The 24,960-nt window shown below is 41.1% G+C and overlaps 1 protein-coding gene across 11 annotated transcripts in view; it reads right to left on the reverse strand.

Moving 5' to 3' along the window:
- The window catches only part of afdna (afadin, adherens junction formation factor a), an 87,105-nt gene that overhangs the window by 13,552 nt on the left and 48,593 nt on the right, over positions 1-24,960 (reverse strand). For 5 of the 11 annotated variants that reach the window (XM_067482551.1, XM_067482541.1, XM_067482543.1 and 2 more), the window contains 18 exons: positions 24,352-24,446; positions 23,868-24,133; positions 22,763-22,906; positions 22,309-22,507; positions 21,792-21,898; positions 18,455-18,535; positions 8,921-8,986; positions 8,759-8,832; positions 7,032-7,150; positions 5,670-5,870; positions 5,415-5,506; positions 5,055-5,252; positions 4,733-4,877; positions 3,822-4,212; positions 3,473-3,714; positions 3,166-3,380; positions 2,519-2,698; positions 260-295 (listed from right to left, as the gene is read on the reverse strand). In XM_067482551.1, the coding sequence (XP_067338652.1) occupies positions 260-295; positions 2,519-2,698; positions 3,166-3,380; positions 3,473-3,714; positions 3,822-4,212; positions 4,733-4,877; positions 5,055-5,252; positions 5,415-5,506; positions 5,670-5,870; positions 7,032-7,150; positions 8,759-8,832; positions 8,921-8,986; positions 18,455-18,535; positions 21,792-21,898; positions 22,309-22,507; positions 22,763-22,906; positions 23,868-24,133; positions 24,352-24,446 (2,851 nt within the window). Of the gene's footprint in view, positions 1-259; positions 299-2,518; positions 2,699-3,165; positions 3,381-3,472; positions 3,715-3,821; positions 4,213-4,732; positions 4,878-5,054; positions 5,253-5,414; positions 5,507-5,669; positions 5,871-7,031; positions 7,151-8,758; positions 8,833-8,920; positions 8,987-18,454; positions 18,536-21,791; positions 21,899-22,308; positions 22,508-22,762; positions 22,907-23,867; positions 24,134-24,351; positions 24,447-24,960 lie in introns of all 11 variants that reach the window. The other 6 variants (XM_067482546.1, XM_067482544.1, XM_067482548.1 and 3 more) reach the window with 2 other exon arrangements.

Raw genomic sequence — 24,960 nt, forward strand, 5'->3', positions numbered from 1 at the left:
CCAGCAGTTGTTTTGAGTCGACAGAGAGGTGGGCAGCTTCCCCAGCCACAAAACGACAAGCATCCGCAGGACGGCTTCTCCATGACCGGCCTGCCTCCAACCCAAACCCCAACCCCAAATGAAACAAGGACAGCTGTCCAGATGGGTGGGGAGAGACAGATAAGAAACACGGGCAGGTGGGCAGCCCAGACAGAAAACAGAAGGTGATGTAGGGGCAAGTGTGGGGGCGGGATACTTGTCATTAACAGGAAGAACATACCAAGTCTAGAACAGAGATAGCTGGGACAGCAGTCTGCTGCTGAAGAAGAAGAAGAGAATATAGAGTGAGAAGAGGGGAGGAGACAGGGAAGGAGGAGGGAAGGAATACTGAAAAGGAAGGTGAGGAGGAAATAAATTAGCAAAAAAGAAGTGGAAGGCAGAGGAGGAGAAAACTGAGGAGTAAAATAGAAATTAAAGGGAGGGGGAAGGACAAATAGTAAAGTGAAAACATTGCTGAAGTGTTTTTTTTCCCCCGCTGTGCTTAGTTGCTGCTGTTTAAAAGCCAAAATCCACTGCAGCACCTAACTTCTCCTCTTTTACTGTAGCTCACTATTCTGAGCTTTCATCTTAAAACAGAAACTCTGAACTGTAAAAAGTTATGCAATGTAAACTTCAGGATAAAACGGATCTGCACTGCCAACAATTAATACTGTTACTTCAAGGGGCTCTTGGATCTTTTTAATTGTCCTTTTAAAGATTTTTACTTTTTGTTATTCTTTATGTAAACTGAGTGTCTAAGGACAATGGCTGCATCTTATATAATCTATTTGTATTATTATTAACTAAAGCGGTTTAGTTTCATTAAAGGAAAACTTTGCTCACTTCCTACATTCAAGTTCAAATACATCAGCCAGACACACTGCTCCACTGAGCAACTGGTTTCCCCATTGCAAAAAATGGAAAAGCTCTGAAACATCATATTTCCACTGAAGATCTCATGCAACTGTAAAAGTTTTGGCAATACAGAAGCAACGTTTGATTAAAATCTTCAAGGAGCATATTGAACGATGAACCATGTCACCCAGTGGTGCGCTGTTTCTGGTTAATGTGTTTCTAATTGTTTTTGGACAACAACAGGACTGTATGGCACATGGGAATAAGTCCTCATAGTCCCCTTGATTGTTTGTCTTAGTGTCTGTGTGGAGATGGCTCCAAGAAGAGAGTCAGAAAACTTATCAAATCTGTAATTGACTGAATTGACCTTTGATGTAGGGGGGTTGTTCGAGCCTTACTAAGGATTTGGTCTAGGGTCTGAGACTTTGAACTGCATAAATAGACTTTACCTTCTCCTCTGTGATTGTCAAGATTACTATAAATTATGCTGTAGGAGTTCAGATTAAAATGTTAGATTACTGCATTTAGGTTTTTTACGTTATGAACATTACATTATCTTCGTATAAAAACTGAAAATGATATGTTTTAATCATTTCAAACCACCCACGTCAACAGAACCCCACCAGTATAGGTTCAACACCTTCCACTCTTGCCCACATTAGAGCTTTACACATCCACCGCACGCTGCCAGATACACCCCCAATCCATAGCCTGCTACATCAAGCCATACTCAATTTATTACAGAGAAGAGTAAGAAAAATGACAACGATTAATAAATGTTTAGACGTGTGCTAAAGCAACCTAATTACGTAGTCAATCACAGCTGCTATAGATGTTTAGGCCTCTGTGAAATGGCTCCTTCTAGCTTGTGACAATGCCTCTGTAAAGAACTTTTGTTGACTCTTCCGTGGCAACATCAACGGGCTGAGAGCCTTGTTGAGTGACGTTAAAGTCACGGCTTCTTCTGCCAACATTTGCATTTCTGCTGCATTTGCATTATATGAGAAATACACCAGATACAAGTAAGGACACATTCTGACATCACCTCCAAGGAGAAATTTGTAGCCAATTTGCCCAATTTCTAAGTTTGCACACTCTTCAAATGCCCCCTCACAGTTGTTTCCCTATGACGTGAATGCAGCATTACCAGCATCCTCGCTCGCCTGCCTGCCTGCCCGCCCGCCCAAACCCTCCCATCCACCCCTCCCAGCCAATCACATTTAAGCAGCTCAGCATGGCAAAGCGATGACAGAAGCATGTTGCAGATGCACATTGCAGGACATTCATAGTAGCAGCGCTGCCACAGAGGAATCCATTTCCTCTTCTAGAATTTGAAAGGCAGTTCTGTTTTCCGCCCCATCAGCATGATTTCCTGTGCCTTTTTTTGTCCTAGACTATAGATGGGAATGTTATAACTGTAGGCTGATGGGCACTATCGTCTGAAAAACAGAGGTCAGATGTTTTATTTCTGCCAAAGCAGTCTTTAAACAGGACTTCCTGTATCTCCCATATGTTTTACTACATTTAACTTCAGCCTTTCCTTCTGTCTTTCCAACAAACTGTTAAAGTTTTCTCCTTTTCTTTAGTGTCTTTCCTCAACCTACCATCCTCTCACTCCCTCCACCCTCACCACCACCCGTCTCACCCTGGCTCTCTTCTCTGCCTCCAGCCTTTGCATGATTATCATGGTGTCCATGTCCTCGTCATCCTCTTCCTCCTCATCCTCGTCACTCTGCTTGGACTCCTGCAGTCGCTTCTGGAACTGCCACTCCAGCATTAGCTTCCTGAGGCGGTCGCTTTCCTCTGCCGTTCGTTCCGGCTTAGCCTGAAAAATAAAGCGTGATTAGAACAAGTCTTATCACGACTTCTTTCTCTGAGGCTAATCAAACCATGGTTTGTAAACCCTAAACATTCCCTATTCTCAACTAAAAGTAGTAACAGATTCTAAAAGTTCTCCTCAGAGGAAATAAGAAAATAGCTTAACATTTTAAAAATCGGCTTTCTTTCTCTGCGTTAGACTGGAAACAGGGAGCCTGTCTGTGTACAAAGAGGCAAAGAGACGCTGCCTTTAGACAATGGCTTTATATGAATTAAACCAGCAAGTTATAGGATGTTGCTTATTGAGCTTCAGCCGTGTTCATGTCAGATTTTTGGTAATTCTGGGTAGAAAGAGGCTACAGCTGTTTCCCTATGTCAAAGTCTTAATTTGACTCATGCATTTTAAATAGAGAGGTGCAGTCGATGGTGTCAAACTTCTTACCTAAACATTTTCTTTATTCATTTTGTGCCTACCTGCAGCTCCTGGATCTCCTTGTCAAGCAGGTCCACAATGTGAAGCTGCTGCTGTTTCTCTGCCTTCTCACGGGCGTCTCTCTTCCAGGGGTCCGGAGACAGACTGTCACTGGACATCAGCTCCTCCTTACTGATGGTGATGTACTGCAGGTCTCGCCTTTCAATGGTCCGGGGCTGCTGCTGTGGTAGAAGGTCCCTTATCACTGTGTCCATGCCTATAATTAGAGTTTGTTTAATAATAAAATAAACAAGTCACATTTTTGAGATTCAGTATTATATATATGAAGAAATCAAAGAAGTTTGTTACCCGCAGGGTTGGAGGCACTTGCAGGGGGAGGAACAGCCGACTGCGGCAGGCTGACCAGCTTCTCGGGTCTTGATAGTGGAGGCTGTGGGGGGAGGTAGGGCTGGGGAGGGGCTACAGATGACAGAGGGGGCTGGTGTTGAGGAGGAGGCAAGGCCCCTCCATTGTTATGAGGTTGGACGGGCATGACTGGGTTTGCTCGAATCTGACCCAGCTTCCTCTCCTGCTCCCTCCTCTTCCTCTCCCTGGAAAATGATTATCATCATCAGCAATTATGATTATGAATAGTGAAGTATCGATAGATACATCTAACAAAACACATTTTATTAAAAAAAACAACTGAAAAACACACCTCTCCTCCTCTAGCCGAGCTTTCTCCTTTTCATACCAGCGTTGCTGCTCCTCCCGTTTCTTGCGGTCAGCAGCCTGCTGAGCTGCCATTGGGTTCATAGCAGAGGGAGGTGGTGGCAGCGGCAGGTCAGATTGGGGGTCGTAGGGGTCAGTGTAAGGGGCTGGTGGTGGAGGTGGAGGAGGTGGCAGGTCGGAGCGAGATGGTTGAGCCGAGTGTGGTGGCACAGCATGCGGGGTGTTGGGCGTCTTCCATCGGCCTGGACCAGTCTTCTGGTTCTGGGCCTTGTTGGAGGAGGAGGAGGAGGCTGAGAAGTTGAGGTGCTCCTGGCTGGACTTGGATGACTCCACTGAGGAGGACACTTGTGGCTGAGAGGGCCAGTGGTCAGGGCCTCCTAATAAACAGATACACACAAAACTCAGTTTTACATAAAGACAAAGTGCAATTCTTTCCTCTATGTTCTTTAGCAGGAAGTCTCATAACCTCATACATTGCACCATGAATCCCAATGTACGTAATGCAAACCGCAGTGAAAAGTCAAAACGACTTCTTGTGATCTTAAAGATGTCTGCTTTCTGAAATAAAAACATTTTGCCTCGGGGAGAAAACTCGGTTTTAAATAGAACAAGAGCTTGTGGCGGAGCAATTAAACGTGGTTTTTAACCGCTAACTATAACTATCTGACATTATTTAGTGGTCACAAATGGGGTGGAAAAAACAATTCCACCATTCAATACGAATGTTACATAATCAAAAAAGAAAAGCAATATTATTCAACATGAATAAATTTTAGAGGAACATTACACAATCATGCTAAACTATTACACAATGTGACCATTCATCCTTGCAGCCCTTATCTCTCCAACTCTCTGGCTTTCCACCCTCTTTATCATGCTTCTTTTGGCTTTTCCTACCTCCTGGAGGACCTCTCTGGTAGTCAAGGTCTCTGTGTTGGTAGTCCAGGTCCCGGTGCTGGTAGTCCTGCTGGTAGTGTGGTTGCATGTCAGGCCTCAGACCTCCTGGCGGGGGGTACAACTCTTCCTGGGAATGGTTAATCCGCTGAGGAAAGACATTGGCGAAAAAGGTGGATAATGCCGACACACAAAGTGGGAAGTAGAGAAAGGGAAAATGAGGTGGAGGTGAAAAGACACAAATGATGGAAATAATATATATGTATGTAGAAATATTTCTAATGCCATCAGTTTGAAAATCGGCTCGTCGTTTCTCAGAAAGTACCTGCATGCTGTTGCTGTGGATATTGTCGACCACAGGGAGGCGTTCTCTGTCTTCCATCCCCTGCCAGTGGTGTGAAGGCCCCTGCCCAGGAACCACTACCCGGTCCTGGCTCTTGGGTGCTGGGATGGTAAAGTAGTCCCTTGGATAGGTCTGGGTAGGGATGGGGTAGGCTTCAGGACGGGGTGGGGATGGCTCATCCTGAATAATAAAAACAGAAATCATGTATTGCTACGTGTGATATTGTCAGTTGGTTTAAATAAACACCTACATACCAAATGAGAAAATATTTCTCATCTGCGTCCTCGAGTGTAAATGCGAGTTTACTGTAACATTCCTCGTTCAGATGCCACAGTTACTTACGTCTGCACACAGGTTGCCAGTGGAGACAGATGTTATCTTAGTGCCAGGTCCTCCAGGGTACACGGCTTTGCCTGCAGGACTCTGGCCTTGATCTGAAGAAGACGCGGCAGCAGTTTTACTATTTTTCCTATTTCCATCACTGCTCATACAATTTGCCCATAACACTGACTTGTTTACCACAGATACATTCAATGTATTTATTTATTTTAATGTAATCCAAGTCTAACGGAGTAATTTTAATTGAGATTTTCTTACTGGCTACGTTGGGACTTGAGCGGTGGTCAGCTCGGTTTTTGAGAAGCCGATCTTCGCCACCCATCTTCTTTGGTTCAGGGTAAGAGTCCCATCCCGCCTGCGGACTCTCAGGGGAGCCGTTCTGGACCGAGCTGTTGTACAACTCAAACCCCTCACTCTTTGGTCGCATTTTCCCATTCTTCTCACGGCCTCGGTCTGATGCTGACACGCAGAAGGGAAAAGACAAAGAATAGAGAATAAATGACAGAGGATGTGAAAAAGCTGAAGGTTTATTTTTATTTATTGCTATTAGAGTTACCTGTTACAATCATTTTCTCCACTCTATGTCACTCTAGTTTGCCTTTGGCCATTTTAATGTCAAATTATTTTGATCTTTGGGCTTAGATTGTTTTGTCTGTAGTTTGATCTCAAATTGTTGACATGATTTTATAAACTTTTCACCTCAACATTGAATTTCAAAGTTTACATCCCTTTTCATTAAGAGTTATATTATTTTTAAATCCAGGATTATCTCAAAAATTTGTTGTTGAGTGCTTCTTCAGCCTCTGAAGATCTCATGTTGCTCACCAAGGCCCTTGTCTAGCTTCCCAACCGTTATTTCATTAAGAATGACCCGTGTCCTTCACTGCCGGGTGATTTAACTTCACTCTGTATGGGAAAACTCACTGTGGTTTAGGGAATTTGGGAGAAACACCCTTTAGCGTCATCCTGGACCACAAGCTGGCCTAGCCTGAAGACTTCCTTAATAAATGTGGGGTCACATTCCAGCAGACAAAGACCAGCATACAGCCAGACAACCCACTAAACTTCGTGCCATGCATGTGTGTGCAGGCTCACATGCACACGCATACACACACATAGACGTAGCAGGCTCTGGCCGCAAACACTCATTATATCCTTTCGTCTGCTAGCACTTTTTTTAAACTGGGCTGCAAAATAGACAACAAGGACACACTGTCTGGACAAGTCTGTTTCTCTTCCATCCTTTACAACTCCAGATTACTGGCATTAACTAATAGTGGAACTTACAATAAGTCCATTCATTACAACTTAAACTTAGAACAAAAACCGGCAGGTTTAAGAAGCTAATCAACAGCAAATTATTCTATTGTTGTCTATAAAATATCCTATAAATCGCATCCTATTACACTTTGAAAAGAATTCAGAATCAGGGAAAAAAGTTTAAGAACTGATAAAATTTATGTTGATCTAATATAACGCCGTTCTTAAGTCTGGTTCCTAACCATTACTTAAACATTAAATCTTATACCAGTAGTGAATTAAGAATAACAAGAACTGCAAATCTTGACATCAGGATATATTGTTAACTCTGTAGCTGCTACTGTGTGTTTCTTTTTTCACCTCTTGGCATCATTGGACTCGGCTGGTTGAGGAGCGTAGCCAGTCCATGGAAAATGGCTCCCTGCTTGGCAACCTCGAGAGTCACCACTGAGCCCGTCCTCGTCATCAGCTCTGCTGCCCTGATCACAGAGTGGGAGAGTGGGGGAGGAGACGGCACGAATGTCACATCTGTAACACACCTTCAAGGTACCTGATACAATCTAACTATTTTTTTTAAAAAACATTGATTGATTACTAGCTAAAAACTGAATCAGAGAACTTTTAAGTCTGCAGAATGAAGCAGACATGAAAATACTTGTGCTAGTTACAAAAATATTGCAAGGACAGAAACAAACTGGTTTTCTCTAATTCTCTTCCATTTTCTCCAGCACTGGCCATTGTAGGGAATCACTAGTACCATGTATTATGAAGCAAGAGAGGCAGGGATTATATCCATCATTGCAAGAAACTCACTTCACTTGCGTTTAAATCTGCTGTGTCTCACACACAAACAGCACCCACCATGTGTGCACAGGACTTTAACCAAATACTCTAAATAGCTGAAGGGCAGGTTGGACTAATGAGCCATGTGCATTTGACTAGTGAGTAGTGTCTGGGAGTCTGGGAGTGTAACGTCAAATTGCTGATGCTGAGCGAATATACAGTCTATTTGGAGAGGTCACAGGGTTTTTCACACATGTACGCGTATTGTACTTGAGGCACGACTTCAGTGATCGTCTTGCTTTGCTTTTGTTCTAGTTATTCTAGTTGGGGGACTTCCACGTATTAAAATATCCCTTTGTTTCTTCCAGTTGTGATGACTCTACCTGGTTGAAATACTCCTCCACAGCCCCTTCAGATGACATCATCGACACTGGTAACACTCTACCAGATAATGTCATCTGGACGGGTTTTTCAGAGAGTTATTAACATACAAGGAAGTTTTACAGCCCTTATATACACAAACTCCACAACTATAAAAATAAGAACAAAGTTGTAAATCAATAAAATTGCCCTTTAACCTGTTGTAAATAACTATAGGAGAGGAAATGGCTGGGGCCCAACGTTCAGAGACGGTGATGAAAAGTTACCTGATGTGGGCTATTTATGCACAATAAACAAATCCAGCCTGCTGTTTTCACATTAAAAAATGATTTAAATCCCAAATTGCCTCTGATCCGACAAACCGTAATAACAAAGCACATGCCAGTACACGTTGAGCAAGAGGAATAACTGGATTAATCGGAGATCTCCAGTGCTGTAACCAAAACACACACACGCCCATCTTCTGCTTGCACTGTGTTCCAAACACGTTTGAAATTTTCTCTTTTTATGAGGACAGCTGGGACGCAACCGCTTCAGCATGTCTTAACCCTGAGGTTTCCAACATGTGGTCATCTGATGTCCCGTCAACAAGACAATTTACTTTTGAAATGTTTTCAATCCTCAAAATAGAAATAGAAAGTTAAGATTCATTATCACGTGACCAAACATACGTCAATACTGGGCTGTAGCTGGTTGAGTATATCAAGACAAATTTACAATGTGCAGCCACATTTCCACTCTGGTGTTTCTGAAGTGGATTGCTGTGTTTTGTCGCAGCTACTCTTTAATCTTTATGTGTCTCAGTTGGGAATTCACCATTTCCAGTGTTCAAATGGAAATTAGCACACGGGCACATTTAGTTCACTGACATCACATTACATAATTTTCTGAGCAAAAACAGCAATAACAGTGTCTGTCATTACCTCTCTTGTGATAAGCCGACCAGACTGCGTCCATCCACACTCAGCAGCTGGTCACCTGCGGCCAAACGCCCGTCCTGTATAAGCACCAACACATACAACAGAATCAGTCACTGCCTCTCCATCATTTTCCTGTCATGGCTCAGTTTTAATGATTGTACCAACCATGTCTGCTGCTCCTCCTTTGACAACAGATTTGATGTAGATGCCAAGCTTCTCCTGACCAGCACCCTGCAGAGAGAAAGGATGTACTTTAAAGAAACACTCATTAGCTTTGGCCAGAGCAAAGTATAATTAAGGTCATATCAGCACACGGTGTTTAGAACCAAAAAAAGGCCAATCAGCCGATCAGAGCAAACACAATCAGTGATCAAAAACATAAAGCTAGAAATCATTAAAAACACTGCAAAAAATTAAAACCACTCAAGCTAAAAAAAAAAATAAAATAAATGTTTGTTTCCCAACTGTATCTGTGCCCCAGACTGGCAATGAGATGAAATGAAGAAAAGGAGGAGTTTTCTTGATATGTATGTAATATCTGAATGGCTACTTAAATGGGAACTGGCTTCAGAGTGACCAAGTTACTGCAGTGTAACATGTGTTACACTGTGTGTAAACATGTGTAACCAAGTATTTTGTGACTAACCCATTATTACGCCCACCGATAATTATGCAAGTGCACGCAAACCCGTGAATGAATGTGTTTGTGTTGGCTCATCTCTCGATCGAGAAAAGATAATTACAATTACTATGCTTGCACCACCTTTCTGTTGAAGTTTTAATCAATGTAGCTACAGTAGCTCACTATGGACTGAATTTATAATCGCATTCTCAATCTAACAGCTCTAATTAGTCCAACTGGAGACACAAAACAACAAAACAATAGTTAAATGTGAAGCTCTGAACAATTGTGGCCTGAAGCTCTTCAGAGAAACATTTGAATATCATTTGAATGTTTATGTTATGTCTGTGCCCCAGGAAACCTACACATTACAGAGCACTATGATAATCTGACATTGTTTGAAAGGATAAATGTTGTGTGGTGTCATCCTGGCATAAATCTACACTGACTGGACCAAGAGGGAGTCCAGCACTAGCAAGGAGTTTCTCAGACACATTTATGCACTGACACTGAACAGAACCAGGGGGGATTACAGAGCTGTCATTTCCTGAACACCAAGCCCTTTTTTTTAATGAGGTAACGAGTTCACCTACATGTCAAACTAAAACATTTCAAGGCATCTACAGAGTAACTGCAGCAGTCAAACACTGTTTACCGCCTTAAACTTGAGTTTTATCTTTTTCTTCACAGTTTACTGCTGAAACATACAAATCTCCCCAGTGTAAGCACTGGATACTGTACTCAGTAACAACGGCACAGCAAAGAATGAAACCACTGATGAAAAAAGGGAGCTCAGAGACTGTAATTTCAATAAATAGACACACAAGCAAGAGCTTTTGTGATTGTGTGTGGTTCTCTTGTGAAGTGGGGAGGTGGTTTACAGTGAAGCAGAGTGCTGGCATGTTGTCAGAGGTATCACACGCTGTCTTTACCGTCTTGACATGTTTATCCTCAGTTTGTGCAACAGTAGCGTCAGAAAAAAAAAAATCAATACCAGAAATCTTCCATTGCTGACACTCTGCTGTGCTAAACATTTAACTTGCACTTAAGCCAGGGACATTAAATGCATTCTTCTCTTTGCTTCAAGTGAAGATAAACTGTTGGGAAGTGCAAACAAAAAGCTACCTACAGTGTTGCTGACAGAAAACTAAAGACATCTTTTCGTCACTTTTCGACTTAGTGCAGATAGTTTCTGATGCATTTCCTTAACTTAAGTTCAAATGGAACATCACCTACACATTAAGAAAAAAAAAACGTGCTCACAAAATTCTGGAGCAGAGGACTAAATGCATGTGAGTAAAGCCACATCTTGTAAAACAGAGGCAGGGGTTGTTTGGTCAGCTGTGGTCAAAAAGATAAAACACCATCGAGTGAGATTGGGAAGAGTGGTGGACTTCAAAGTGTATGAAAGTTCAGCAAAATATTAAGGAACAACACGGTAAATCATTTCGTCTATGATTCTGCTACAGCTCCAAAGTCCAACAAAATGCACCATGGGTACAGCAGTTGATGGAATCCCTTTGATTTTAGGCTAGAATTAAAGCATTGAGGTCCAACTGGACATGTTTGCCAGGTGTGATGAACCCCCCCGTCCCCAAGAAAACTAAATCAGAACTAGACAGAAACCCTAAAACACAATGCCTCCAACCGCGGCAGTCAGCAGTGCTGAGGCTCATGTTGTGAACACATTTAGTCCTGATACCACTTTATTCCAGACTGAGTACATCTACTTACATTTAAGTACTTGCCAATACAGAGTACTGATACAAGTACTAAACAATTTTTCTACTAGTATGAGTTGCTGGACAGTAAAATTCCCATGAATCCACTGCAGTATAAGCAAATCCCACAAGATCAGAATCTCTCAAGTGTTCTGCTGCCAAAACAAATGGCGCTGTGCAGTGTTATATGCACAGAGCAACTGTCACTGAAAAGAACAAAATTAGGATTAAGCACAAATGTGGAGGGAGACCCTGGATTGAGAAGCTGTAGAGTCTAAAGAGGAATATTAAAAAGAAAATAACTTTTAGTTCTAATGGTATAGTTACTATACATATAACCCTTGTTGTTGAGGTCAGTTGCAAATATTAAATGTTTTTAAAATATTTTTGAGTCACACTGTAATTAGATCCTAAGACATCACCACAGCACAGCTGGCATTCAGCTTTATTTTTGTCATCCTTCTATCTTATAACAGCTGTAAACCACAGACATGGTGAAATGCAATGTTTTAAAGTGCATCCACCAAAGGATAAAATGTTAGATGTGTGACGGGCTAAAGAGCCACTGAGTTTTATCCTGTTTACACAACGATTTTCTATGTGAATCGAATGAATGGAGACTAGTTCTTCATTTGCTACATCTGCCATCATATAGAAATCTGTGTCCCAGGACAAAAAAAAAAAAACAGTGGACACACCAGGCCTTGAAACTATTTAATCCACAATATTTCAACTCTGTGGGGAATTATGTGTGTTTGTGTGTGCGTGTATATGTAATAATGAGGCTGGGTTCATGCAGGCACGAATTTCCTGTGAGTGACATTAAGATGAGAGGAGGACAGTGAATCATTGTGACTGTTTTATGTCTGTTGTACATTACAGAAGACATTAGAGGGCCTGTGTTTCACATGGAGCCACAGCTTCATGGACTTGTACATAGAAGATCAGGGAGCCAAAACTGGCTCCACTGACACTTGTGGAGATTCCCTAAATTCCCATAGGACAATTACATGGACTTTAAGAGGGTTGGAGGGATACCAGGGGGGGTTCAGAAGGGCCGCAGCTTCTTCTGTAGCTTAAGTTACACCCAGTGTTGCATGGGTTAAAAAGCTGCAGTGCAAAGGTGCACGTCAGCCTGTCTAAAGCATCAAATGGACTTTGTTCGAGTTCGTCTGTAGCCCCCCTCTATTAACATTTTTGGCAAAGCACAGATCAGGGTTGGGCTATAAAACCATTTCAAAAGCATCAAATGTTCCCAGGAACATCTGGGTAATGTCGATAGTTTAAGTGGCCAAACTAACAGTTGCTTACTTACACGTCCAGCAGCTACAGAGCCACGTTATCATCCATTTGGAGTTGTGTCTGTTCACCTAATGAGTCGATGCTCTAACGACTACTAAGGAAATCAGTGTCTTTAGCCCCTAAACTTCCCACAGTCTTCACCAACTAGTAACTGTGTCTATTGTTTTGTTGCTTAGCAGGTAATGAACTGTGGCGTGTCCTCTCTGAAAACAGAAGTCAGATCGGGAACCATAATAGCAATAAACAATAAAACCAAACTCACTCTAAAGCTCCATGAAGCTGAGGAGAGCGGCGTGACGTTTTACACACTACCATTTGCTAAAGTGATATAGTAGAAACACACATCATAGCCACTTCAAAGATTTAAGACCCTTATAATGCATTCGGAAATTAAATCTCAGACAAAATAAAAAAAACGTAGACTAAACATTATGAATTGAAAGAAGGTTATAGATCAATTTGAACCCCAGCCTTCTGCATCCCAACCTAATGCTCTACCACTGAGCCACCAAGAAATTTAAACATGACACGACATAGGAGTTCTCTACATGTAACCATTGTCTTTGTCAGGTAAACACTGACCTGATTATATAGGCAAATGGTAAAAACAAGAGCATGTTGAAACATGTGCAGCCTATACACAGCCGATATGTTGTGATAATGAAGCTACAAAACTAGGAGCCACAAACCGGATGTGTCACGTTCCACAAGCAATTATCAACCACTAAACGTTAAACACACCTTTACTTGTAATTTATACTCGCCAACTTCTTTTCTTTTGTGAACGTGTGCATTGCTCCGTATAGAGCACAGTTAAAAACGGAAAGAAAAATGTACTGTTTGATTTACTGTGTTTTAATGGACAACTGTGATTCTTTAAAAACTCCTGACACAACAAATCAAGTGTAGCTCAAAGTTGCCAGGCCTGTATTAGTGTGAAATGGCCTGAGGGGGTTGGCTGCTTCAAACAAATTTGTAGGAAATTCTACTGGTACCCTAATTACCTGTTTACCTGTCAAGCTGCTTATGGCATTTGGTTTTTAGTTTGATATCTACTGTAAAATGGGCACAATTCTATCAGTTTCCTGAGTCAAGCCTTGTTAGGTGCAGTTTTAGAATTCAAGAGCAGAAGCTGGTAAAAACAGAAATAGTATAAGAATAAGTGGAGACGAGAAAGAAACACAACTGTAGCACCAGAAGTGTTTAAATAAGGCAGCAAAAACATTAGAACCACCTCTTCTTATAATGCACTACAGTACATAGTAGCATCATCTCCTTTCTGACTTAACATAGAAATTATTATTTTGTAAAAGTAAAATGTATAGAAAAGGTGGATTGCATGAGATTGTTCCTGTGCACCTAATGTTTTGGCTGATTGGTGTAAATTACACGACGCATTTCCGTGTTTTTCCTCTGAGTATAAGAGTCGGTGTGATGTAACATTTGTCTCATCATCTGACAAGCTGAGCAACTTCTCAAGAACTACTGCTATCACGGGCTGGCGACACACCAAGATTAGAGATCACATCATTAGTATGTGTCAACACGCTTTCCAGAGCCTTTCTCAGGTTACAAACCACTTATCCATGAGGTTATTTAGAAGCCAGAGGTGCTTAAAGTTTCTGTTTGTTAAAATAGCCAAGAGCTCATAGTCAAAGAACAACTAACAATTCATAGTGCAGCCGACGAGCAGAGGGGACATCAATAAGTAACACATCAGAGTAATCTTTTTAGCTTTTCTTCACCACAAAGCAACACGATATTATATTTTGTACTTTTAGAAGACACCGTTTAAAAAATACGCTGCCCAGTGATAAGACAAGTTGCACCTCCTTTTCCTGCAAGTGCGTCCGTTCCCCCCATCACACAAAGCTGCCAAAATGGGATTTTACTCCTACATACAATTGAGTCTTTATAACGACAGCCAAGACGTACAACTGTTCTTTTGCACACGCCTTGTAAACACCTCCTGTCCACTGCTTTACAGGAAGTTGAGCTTGTGTGTGTGTGCGTGCGTGTGTGGTACATCCTTCCATTGTTCCAATCCTCACGGGGGGTAACCCTCTAATAGAATTGTTCCACTTCGAGTTCATTCTTCAGTATTAGCGAGCAAACAAACACAAGCTCTACCAATCCTCTGCAAACAAACCAAGTCCATTTTGTTTGTTTATATAATTTGGAGGAAAAAAAAACTTTCAAAAACAATGTATGAAAGTTGTTTATGCCCTTATTTTCTTATTGAAGACATCAACACGGCATTGCCTGCAACAAACTGGGTAGAATTAAAATCCAGATTTTTACAGTCATCAATGCAATTTAATAAAGTTATTTTTTTAGAATTGATTCACATTGCACATATATATTCTAGTGAAGGAAACTGCAGCCAGAATAGTAAGTTTAGTCATGTGAATGTGGTCTGGTAGAGTGAACATGCTATATACAGAAAACATCCAGATTTCTAAGTGGAGCCGGGGATGAAGTTCTCCCTTGCACAACACGTCGTCACATCTGCGACTCCCAGATTGCAACACTCGTTGTTTTGAATCTGTACAAAGGGAATGTTCTGTCCTTCACTGCAATCGATAAATGCATAAACACACCAACAAGAGAGGAGAGAGAGTTTTCTCAAGTTCAGCTGGGAGCTGTCTGGAGGAAACGTGGGTTTGATTGATACAGTGTATTTAAGGATACACATGTCCTCAACTCCCTTGTTCCACAAAGACAAATGGTGTCAACAACACGAAGGTGATGCACAGCATCTGAGAGTGCAGCATGGTGCTACGGCTCAGTGGACAACTGCATTAACAAACTAGTTTAACTAATATGGGATAATACTATTATTAGAAATTGTTCTCGGCAAACTTTATTTTTAATTGCAAATTAACTATTTCAGTGTCTCAAAACAATTAAAACACACAATAGTAAAAAAAAAAATAAAAAAAAAATAATAAAGGGAATATTGTGTCAATCGCTTAGAATAAAGTGACCTAACTTTATTAACACACAGTTCAAAAGCAATGCATGTCTTTAGCATCTATTGGTCCTGTGTGCACCTTTGTTTAACCCTGAAGGCAAACAGCTGAAAATTGCAAACCAGGTCACCACAAGTGGAGGCCACCACACAAGGCTACTGACATCCATGAATTTAACACCCCACCTGCAGCAACAGTAGCTTGCAGCAGGTGGGTTACGCTTCCTCAAAACAGAGACAGCAGGTGAACTACGGCAAAGAGAGTCACGCGATGAAGAAGATACTATGGAATGTCGCTCAGCAAGAACCGAGTAAACAAAACGCATGTGCACAAGCATGTCCACATTCAAATTACTACTCTATTTTTAGCTTTTTCAAAAATAACACGAGTGCAGATAATGGAGAAGTAAATGTTTGATATGTAGAACACACATAAAAGTGCCTTTACCTCGTCTTTCCTGCCCACCACAGAAAACCACATGTTGCAGCCGCTTGTCCAGACCAGCTCACACTGGGACATCCAGAACGGGACACACACACACTCACACACACTCACTCACACCCAAACTGCTTTTTATCCCAGAGAATGTTTCAACCTGCTAACAAGCACTGACAAGTCCAAAAAAAATTACAGTGAAAGAAAATTATTCACCTGTACGTCTACATTTAAAATTGTTATTTACAGTTGAAAACTTACGACAGAAAAGGCAGGCACATTTTTACGAGGAGAGGAGATTTAGTACAGGACCTTTCTAAAGCCTTTTTTAAGTTAAAAAATAATCAATAATATATGAAAACAACCTACAAAAAAGCAGTTTTACATGAATTTTATGTGATTTTTAAAAATTTGCAATAAATTCCTTAAATCTTTAAAGTCCAGCAAAAGAGTTGCGAACTCCAACGTATTTTCCTAAGAAACTATAAATCCAGGCAGAGATCCAGATGTAGAGTGTCAGCTGGGACACCGGCTGGTCAGACTGAGGTGGAGCACTGCTGCAGCTCCACCGGACAAATACCACGCACACACATACACACACACACACTCACACACACGGTTATATAACAGGACAGAGCTCGGCCCAGTTTACCGAGAATTCAAGCAGCTGTTTGACTAAATAAATTTGCTCTACCTGCCTTTCCCCATCCCACACACACACACACACACACACACACACACACACACACACACACACTTCTCTCCTGTCCTCCTCCTCATACGTCTACATAGTTTGGAAAATAAACAGAGTATGGAGGTTTCCTCAGTACGTCCTTCCTTTGCACTCTTCCTCGCCACACACATGCACATAGCCGTCAGCAGGAAACTCACTCTGCTCTGAACAAAGAGGGAAAGAGTCATTTTACCTCGGGAACAAACACTATTGGTCTCGTCCTACCTCATGCACTTGATCGTGGTTTTAATTTTACAATAGCAGAAAGCACAGACATGGAATAAAACAAAGTAACACAGCACTGGCAAAAACTTACACACAGCCAATTACACTGTATAATAAATCATATAAGATCAAGTCCAGAGAGGAACTTCACTTAAGGGAAAATATGTGGATGGAAAGGCACTGACACAGAATTATGTAACTGTCCTCCGCGTTTCCCTAATTTGTTAGTCAAAGTGAGCTTCCAACTGTGCTCAGCTTGTTGCCAATTTGAACTTAAAATCCAAGCAATATGGGACCTTTTGGTGCAAACCTTGCAGTAGGTACTCTGAGACCTCTGTGCCCTACACAGGACACAGCATTCATTTTACTAAACAGAAGTGAGGCGAGATGAGGAGGATGGTAGAGAACCTGCATACACTCCAGCTTTTATTGCTTAACTTACATTCTAATTGTTCTCCAATACAAATTCCACTTTGTTTATTAATTACATTATACATTACAACTATACCTTAGGTGAAGCACACAACTCAGAAGTTCACACTATACTGTTGTCATTTTTGCTTAGAAGTTACAAACTTTCAATATTATGAATTATATTTTTCTGTTGATCAATAAACTGACTTTATTTAAGCCTTAGCTAAATTCTACTGTGCAAGCATCTTGCTTATATCATAACATACATCGATTTGACTTTTACAGACGTTTACTGTGTAGATTTTTCACTGTCCCGTCTATTTTAGCTGCATTTTATTCCTTAGTTTCCCTCAAGTTGGCCTTTATTTTATAAACTACCACAAAACATGAATAAACATAATAGAGCTTGCCAGTTTTCTTCATGTGCTTATTCAAGTCCCACTAGATTTATTTTAGCCAGCAGATGACACCAGCATGCACATCTGCTCACATCTGTCAGTTTTTAAACAGTAAAATCTTTTATTTTTGCTTAGTGGATGCCAACATGTTTTATTCCCAATCTAAAGTGCATCTTCCTAATTCTCAGGAGATCAACAAAATTGCATCCATCCTAACTCGTCTTATTGCTCATACCGTTTCCCAGTTCTTTAGGTTAGGGTTGCCGTTTTTTTTACAGCTACCACAGGTCGGTATGTTGCCCTATTCCGCACCTAACTTGCATGTTTGTTCAATACTGGGACACTTCTGCAAAAAGTGTAATTCCCCAAGTTCTGTCAAAATATCCCAGTGGTGTGAATAAATATACATACGGACAGAAATTGATACACAGTCCCGGCCATTTTAGCCCATTCTTCAACAGCAAACTAAACAGACCACGTTTGTGCTCATGACTCATTCAGACGTTTCTTTGTAATACCACTATTTAGTCTCTGCTCTGCTGTCAGACTCAACAGTGAAAGGAGTCTATTTAGCACAGCAGCAGTACCTCTCCTGTCAGCCACACACACACAAACACACATAACACGCTCCGACTCGACAGCCAAGAGAAAAGAATCCAAGTTATTTTTGGACTTCCTGTCAAAAATACATGCCAATTCTTCAACGTTATGCTTTAGAGACATTTTTTTAAAAATGTATGAATTCTGCCTTAAAAGAAAAGTTTTGTTACAAAATAAGTTTCTTGAAAGGTTCACACAGATCTTAAACGTGCTGGATTTTGGATGAACTTTTCACTCACACAGAGACACACATGAGCACACTTCAGGTGTTTCCTACCTTGGCAGCCACAATGCTGAGGCCCATGCCATTGTGCTTCTTCAGGGTCACCGTGACAACCTCTGGCTCTTTCCTCATTGGCTGAAAAGAGAGATGGACAGGAATGACAAATGGTGAATGAGGAGGAAACCTCAACCTCGACGGGTTCGCAACAGCTTCAGAGGGAACTAATTCAACTACTATACTAGAGTCTTGCCTCAGTCTTCCTCTTAAACGTTACAGAGAAAAATGAGACTGGGGAGTAAAAAGAGAGATGAGAAAAGGGAGGGAAGGAATGAAGGAGGGATAAAGAGGAAAGGGGAAGACCACAGAGGAACCTGTGGTGGCTGGAATAAAGTCAAGAATGAAAACCACATCATGGCTACACACACATATACACATCAGGGCTGGGTAACTGGGTGGAGAGAGATGGAGACACAAAGGAAAAGAAAGAAAGCTACTGATGTTTCCCACATCATTAAAAAAAAACACTCTGACAAAGGATACTCCACAATAAAAGGATCATGTTAGGCTCCCACAGAAGTACGTCTGTGTTATACTATCTATTTTTATTTGCTGGCATCTTGTGTGAGTTGCAGGGAGTCGGGAACACCCAGAACCAAACACAACTATGACATCCACACAACAACTACAACTACTCCTACAGCAAGACCACTGGCTAAGACAAAAAACAAACAGACTACGACAAGACTGCAACCACTTTACAGTGACATGTTATCATATTCTCTAAAGCAGCTATGTTTTTTCTAATACTTTCATATTAATGTAACAATTGTCTACTCAACACGGACAAAACATTACCACCAGAATCTCAGCACTAAAAGGCTTTAAGGAGACTTCTACAGAGTTTTAGCTGGTCGTTTAGCTGTCGAGACAACTGTGACCCCTAGAATAGTAGATTTTGGTTAAAGCAGGCAGCTGCCAATGATAATTCCCTTCAGCAGATGGCAGACAACAAAACAGAGCTAAAAGTGAATACCGGACTGTAGGGGGCAACCGGCAAACCATGAACATTTTATCATGCCAGCAGGTCTATTAGCAGGTGATTAATACAGTGATTATGTTGACATATTATTTCATCACCTAAAAATAGGAGCCACTGCATTTTCTTTAGTTCTTCTTTCTCTAGAATAAGGTTTCTTATAGCGACACGGGGGGAATATTGTGTCCTGTTTCTACAGTAGTTTACACTTTTACACACTAAATGGTTTGAATGGTCTGCATTTAGCTACAAAAAGAACCAATCTCCTGATTACTGCATGTGTATTATGCCTCACTTTCCCAACTCTGAAGCTGTTAAATTTTTACTTTAATGCATTGCAATTTCTCATGTCGAATTTGAGGAAAGCTTTTCTCTGTTTCTTCAATGTACAGTGTGATCGTTTGTATGAACACCTGAACTATGTGATGGTAGGACGTAGATTTGCTCGATGTCTACTTCGTGGTTCTGAAAATGAAGCATCAACTGCCCAAGTAGAAGCTGTTCCCTATTACTGCTCTCTAAATGTACTAGTTTGATTTCTTTTCAAGGCAGTTTTACATAAATGTGAATCATTTTAAACCGTCACATTGCACATTTGTTACCATTCTGTCTCCTTTTATTCAGTATATCAAAATGAAAATACCTTTAAATACTCACTGTACAACCCCAGACTGCAATAACTTAAGAAATAAGAAAATTCTCGACACAAAAGATGCATATTTAGTCCATAGTCCAAGTCTTTGTTTAATAGTGATTAAATCCTAAATTTCAACTAACTACAACATATCTACTGTGTGGGGCAGAGCTGTACTTGTGATTGTCACAAAACAGCTTGAGATGAGCCAGGCCTCATCCACTCCAGTCTAGCTGAACACACACCATTAATCAAGAGTTTGTGTTTGTTAGAGACGCCTGCATTATGTCAAGACTACAGTCGTGTAATAGTAGAGCAGGGATAAACAGACCAATTACAGAGGAAGTGGCTGTGTGTGTGTGTGTGTGTGTGTGTGTGTGTGTGTGTGTGTGTGTGTGTGTGTGTGTGTTTGTTGTGATGAAAAGAGGTGTATCAGGTCTATCATTTATGGTTTCATGCTCACTAACTAACTTCTGCAGTGTGACTGGATTGATTAAATTGTGTGTGTCTCTGAGTGTCTGTGGAGGTTGTTATGAAAACTAAACCGCTCCTTCTGAAGTCACTGTAATCACTGCTTTCCAACTGGAAGACCACACACACACACACACCCCCACCCCCACCCCCCGTCTGGCCCCAAATCAAAGCAACTTCCAGGTTTAAACTTTTCTAAAAATAGTCAAACTATGTTAGTGTCGTTAAATTGTCCACAGCTCAGTTTCTCTTCAGGAATTTTACCTTTTTTAGTCTGAAATTCACCTGGACTAATGCTAAAGACTGAGCACAATCCCTCCTAAATCCTATAAATCCAGTATAATTAACATCTGAATTACCCAGTATAGTGGCAAGATGAGCAGAGCCAGAAAAGGCTTGATAGTAACTAAAGGGAGCCTCACTAATGAAGTTAATGTTAGCTTACTGTATACATGCGTCTACTCCGTGTTAAAAATCGACAGCTATTTTTATTAGTGTGCCGTGTTTTACTGTAAATGACAGTGCTTCTTCTCATCTGTAGTTACACTGTAAGTATTCGCACCTACTATGTGCTTATTAAATACCCCATTTATGTAATAATGTAGTGGCCCTTTAGAACAAAATTCTTATTCTCATCTTGTTTCCCTGTTATTCCCCAAAGTTTTCGTACTGTTATTAAGTAACAAGAAATATGTATCCATTGTGGCACTGTGGAGGTAAGTTCACTATACTCACCCTGTAAGTCGCATTAATTTTATACTGGAGGTTATGTATATATCTAAGATGTTTTGTTTCGGGGAGACTTTTGTTTAATATGGGAGTTTTACATTAAAATGATCAATACAGATGGATTTCAGAAAGACTAATAATGGTGTTAACACTTTTCAATCCGGTCACAATAATCCACAATAAACACATCAGGATGTCATGAATTTTGATTTGGCATGTGGATGTAATCTGTTGGTAGTACATGCACGGCTGCACACATTCTCCGGTTTGCCAGACAGAGCCATTAACGGTGTCCTGAAGTTACTCTACTGCAATCACACACTGTGTGGTCACTTTTGTGGCTCCAAGAATTTCTGTCCTCCCTCTGTGCTGTCTGAGCTGTCAAATCTACTCAACACTTTGGTCTCTGTAGCTTCTATGACTCAGCATTACTGAGCCATGTCCACTGTGTCACCCGTTTTACCTGGGATGCTCTAAAGACACAAAGTGAGTAAGCGTGTGACTGTGCATTAATGGCTTACCATGTCAGAGCTGTCGGCAGCAGAGAAGTGGCTGTCACAGTCAGCTCCTTCAAAGTGGACGGTCCAGGTGCCAGGAGCGCGAGGATGCGGTATTAACCGGCAAAAACCTGGCGCAGAAATCAAACATGTAGACAAATGTCATTCACTGTACAGTACTTGAACACAGAGGCATCGTCTTCTGAGAGAGTTCGTCCTCCACTGCCATATTGTTACACACAGTAAAGTTCATATTGCAAGTAACAATTTGCCAGTGTTATACATCAACCATGATTTTATCAAGTTAATATGTCAATATAAGCGCTGCATCTGATACTTTTTCAGGATGAATGCATCAATTTATTCCTTAAAAAAAACTCAATTTCTATTCTAAAACACTCAATTATTTTGTTATAGCTAAATTAACAAATGTTAGGTACATTATTCAAATATGGCTGAACTGTACTTTAATACATGCAAAGAAAAAGAATACTGGTTGTATATTTACTGTTAACATGAGTGTACTGCATTCATCAGTTACCTCTCTGGAGTAATGGATCCAGGAAGTCCTGCAGGCCATTGGGGAGGCTTCGCACCACATCGCAGGAGTAGCCGTCTTCAGGGAGGAGGAAGGGCAGCTGGAGGTCTGGGTCCTCCTCCAGCTGAACCTCTCTGCCATCACTTCTCGCCAGCTCATCTGCTGTGTTTTCCGCCACTGCCACCACGTGGTCTATCAGTTCCTACACACATGCAGGCGCACGCAGACACACAGCAACTCAAAAAGGGTCCCAAGCGTTTTGTTTTTTTTAAAACCTCACAACGGTAATTGATATTTTTAATATCTGTGCAAACCTTACATCATTGCATAAAGCCAATTTTAGATTTAATAGAACTAATGTTTAAAAAAAAAAGAGTTAGTTACGTTTCCTTCATACTGTACTCATTAAAAATGATGTCACAGATTTTCAAAGCCCTGTGCAGGTTTGTATGCTTACAGGCGGGATGAGAGGCTCTTCTGGAGCACAGTGGTAGTTGGTCATGAGGGCGTGGAGCTGCAGGGAGTTGAGCTTGAAGCAGGTGTTGTGGATGTTTTGCACATCCTGCATGGAGTATTTGTCCATGGTCAGCAGGGTGGTGGCCTGGAAGACAAAGAGAAACATTGCAATTAGCCACAGATCTTGTATATCCTGTACATATTGCTTATGGTCTATATACCTTCTGCCTCGTCTAACACAATAATACGAATTAATACTTTGCACTGCCCTGTACTGCTTTTTAAATATTCAGATTTGTTTTCAGCATTACATTGTTTGGCACCAGGCTACATCCCCCATTCCTCCTCCTCGTCCCCAGGTCCACTGAGCAAGTACTACTCTCTATTTATTTAATCCCAGATAAATTCAAAAGATTGTTTGTATGAAGGCCCAAATGTGGAACAGTTTGCCACTCTGTTAGATTTTACATCCTTAACAATGTCTATTGTTTACTCATATTTCACCCTAATACTTTAAACACAAATCATTAGCCACTGTCCAGTTAACACAATTTGCCACAGGTGGACTCAACTGAAATGTATGCAAATTACTTTGATGCGAAAAGCATATTTCTATCACTGAGAGGTTTAATGGTTCAGATTTTGAATAATAAAACTGCAAAAATATGTTTCCACTTTGCCAATTTTTGTGTAGAGTGATGTGGAACAAGGATTAGAACTCAGATCAATGAGTAAAAAGTAAATGGGGAACTCAAACTTTCGCAGAAAGCAGTTCATATTGTTAGGGTTTCTCACAAATAACCCTTCAACTTAAAAACAGATGTCTGAATATCCTTTAAAGTGCATGGTATAGTTTGATTAAAGGTTCAGGAATCCTTGTTATTTATTCGTCTTATTGAGGCCCCAACATGATCACACTCTGAGATTTCTGACGAACATGTTGAACGCTGTGTTGTGTTGTGAGTTTAAATGTTTCCACACACCAACTGAAATTTAACAATGACGAGCCATCGGGTTGTTTGCTAATTTTGGTAAGGAGATGCCTGTGTGGAATAAAAACAGTGGTAAAATTTAAATCCCAGTGAAAATCGATCCCACCCTCCTACCTGTACAATTCGACTGAGGTGGCAGTCGGCAGCAAGCTCCAAACCCTGCTTCTCCGCCCAGGCCTCGATGTGACTGAGCTGCTGCCGCAGGATGGCCCCCCAGTAGTGACAGCACAGTCCCGACTCTGTGTCTGTCACCAGCTTGTTGAACAGCCACATGTTGATGAAGTGGAAAAGCTGCGAGAAGAGCTGAATGGTCAGAGCAGCATTGACTCGACACCGCCGCAGTAAAGACATCGCCCCCGTCAGGGTGTGTAGGACATCCTCTGGTGGAGACAGAGAGCAAGAATAGAACAAAAGTGAGACAATTCTTTGTTTCCGTATTTAAGAGTGTTTCACTGTATTTGAACTTCTTCGATCCAAATCATAGCCTGAGTAAAGGGTCAGTTTCACTGAGGCACTTTGCCTCGTATGAAGGTAGGTACAGCTGCTGCAGAACATCACCACTGCAGGATACTCTATGCGTTTGTATTTTTTATATTACCTATCTTGGGCCTCTGTGGATTATGTTCCTCTGGGTCATCCAGGAAGGCAGGCATGTAGTTGTTCAGATCAGCCTGAAGACAGTGGACCAGGTACCTGCACCCACACATTAAATCTCATTAGACAAAAAACAAACTCAGCACTAGAACAAAAACACCTGCACACAGAACAACTCATAAGTTCTATTTTATTGTGCATCGATAGGACACATTTCTGACCCAAGCTTCTCACTAAGGTTCCTGTAGCCCCAATCAGGAGTCTTCTCCCTGCAGAGAAGACCCCCATTAAATTTACCGTATGTTTCTGAGAGACTGAGCCAGGACTCCTCCGCAGTTAGGAAATGTTTTAATTTGTGTTTTTCTTCCTTTTGATTCAAGTTTCTATGTTTTAAGAGGCCCAGTGTATAAGAACGAATACTGCAAAGCAGTGAAAGTAATTCACTCAGCTCACTTTTTTGTGAGGAGAAACTTGGTGTGCAGGCATTTTTTCATTTTTACAGTTTCAATTATAGATTTGGGCTCAAACTACTTTGAATTTGGAAGAGTTTTCTAAAACATTCCAGCCTAAATCGGGTTAATGGACTCCTTCTTTAAGTTTGACAACGTTAGTC

This window comes from Channa argus, chromosome 17 (assembly GCF_033026475.1).
Source record: "Channa argus isolate prfri chromosome 17, Channa argus male v1.0, whole genome shotgun sequence".
Lineage (NCBI taxonomy): Eukaryota > Metazoa > Chordata > Actinopteri > Anabantiformes > Channidae > Channa > Channa argus.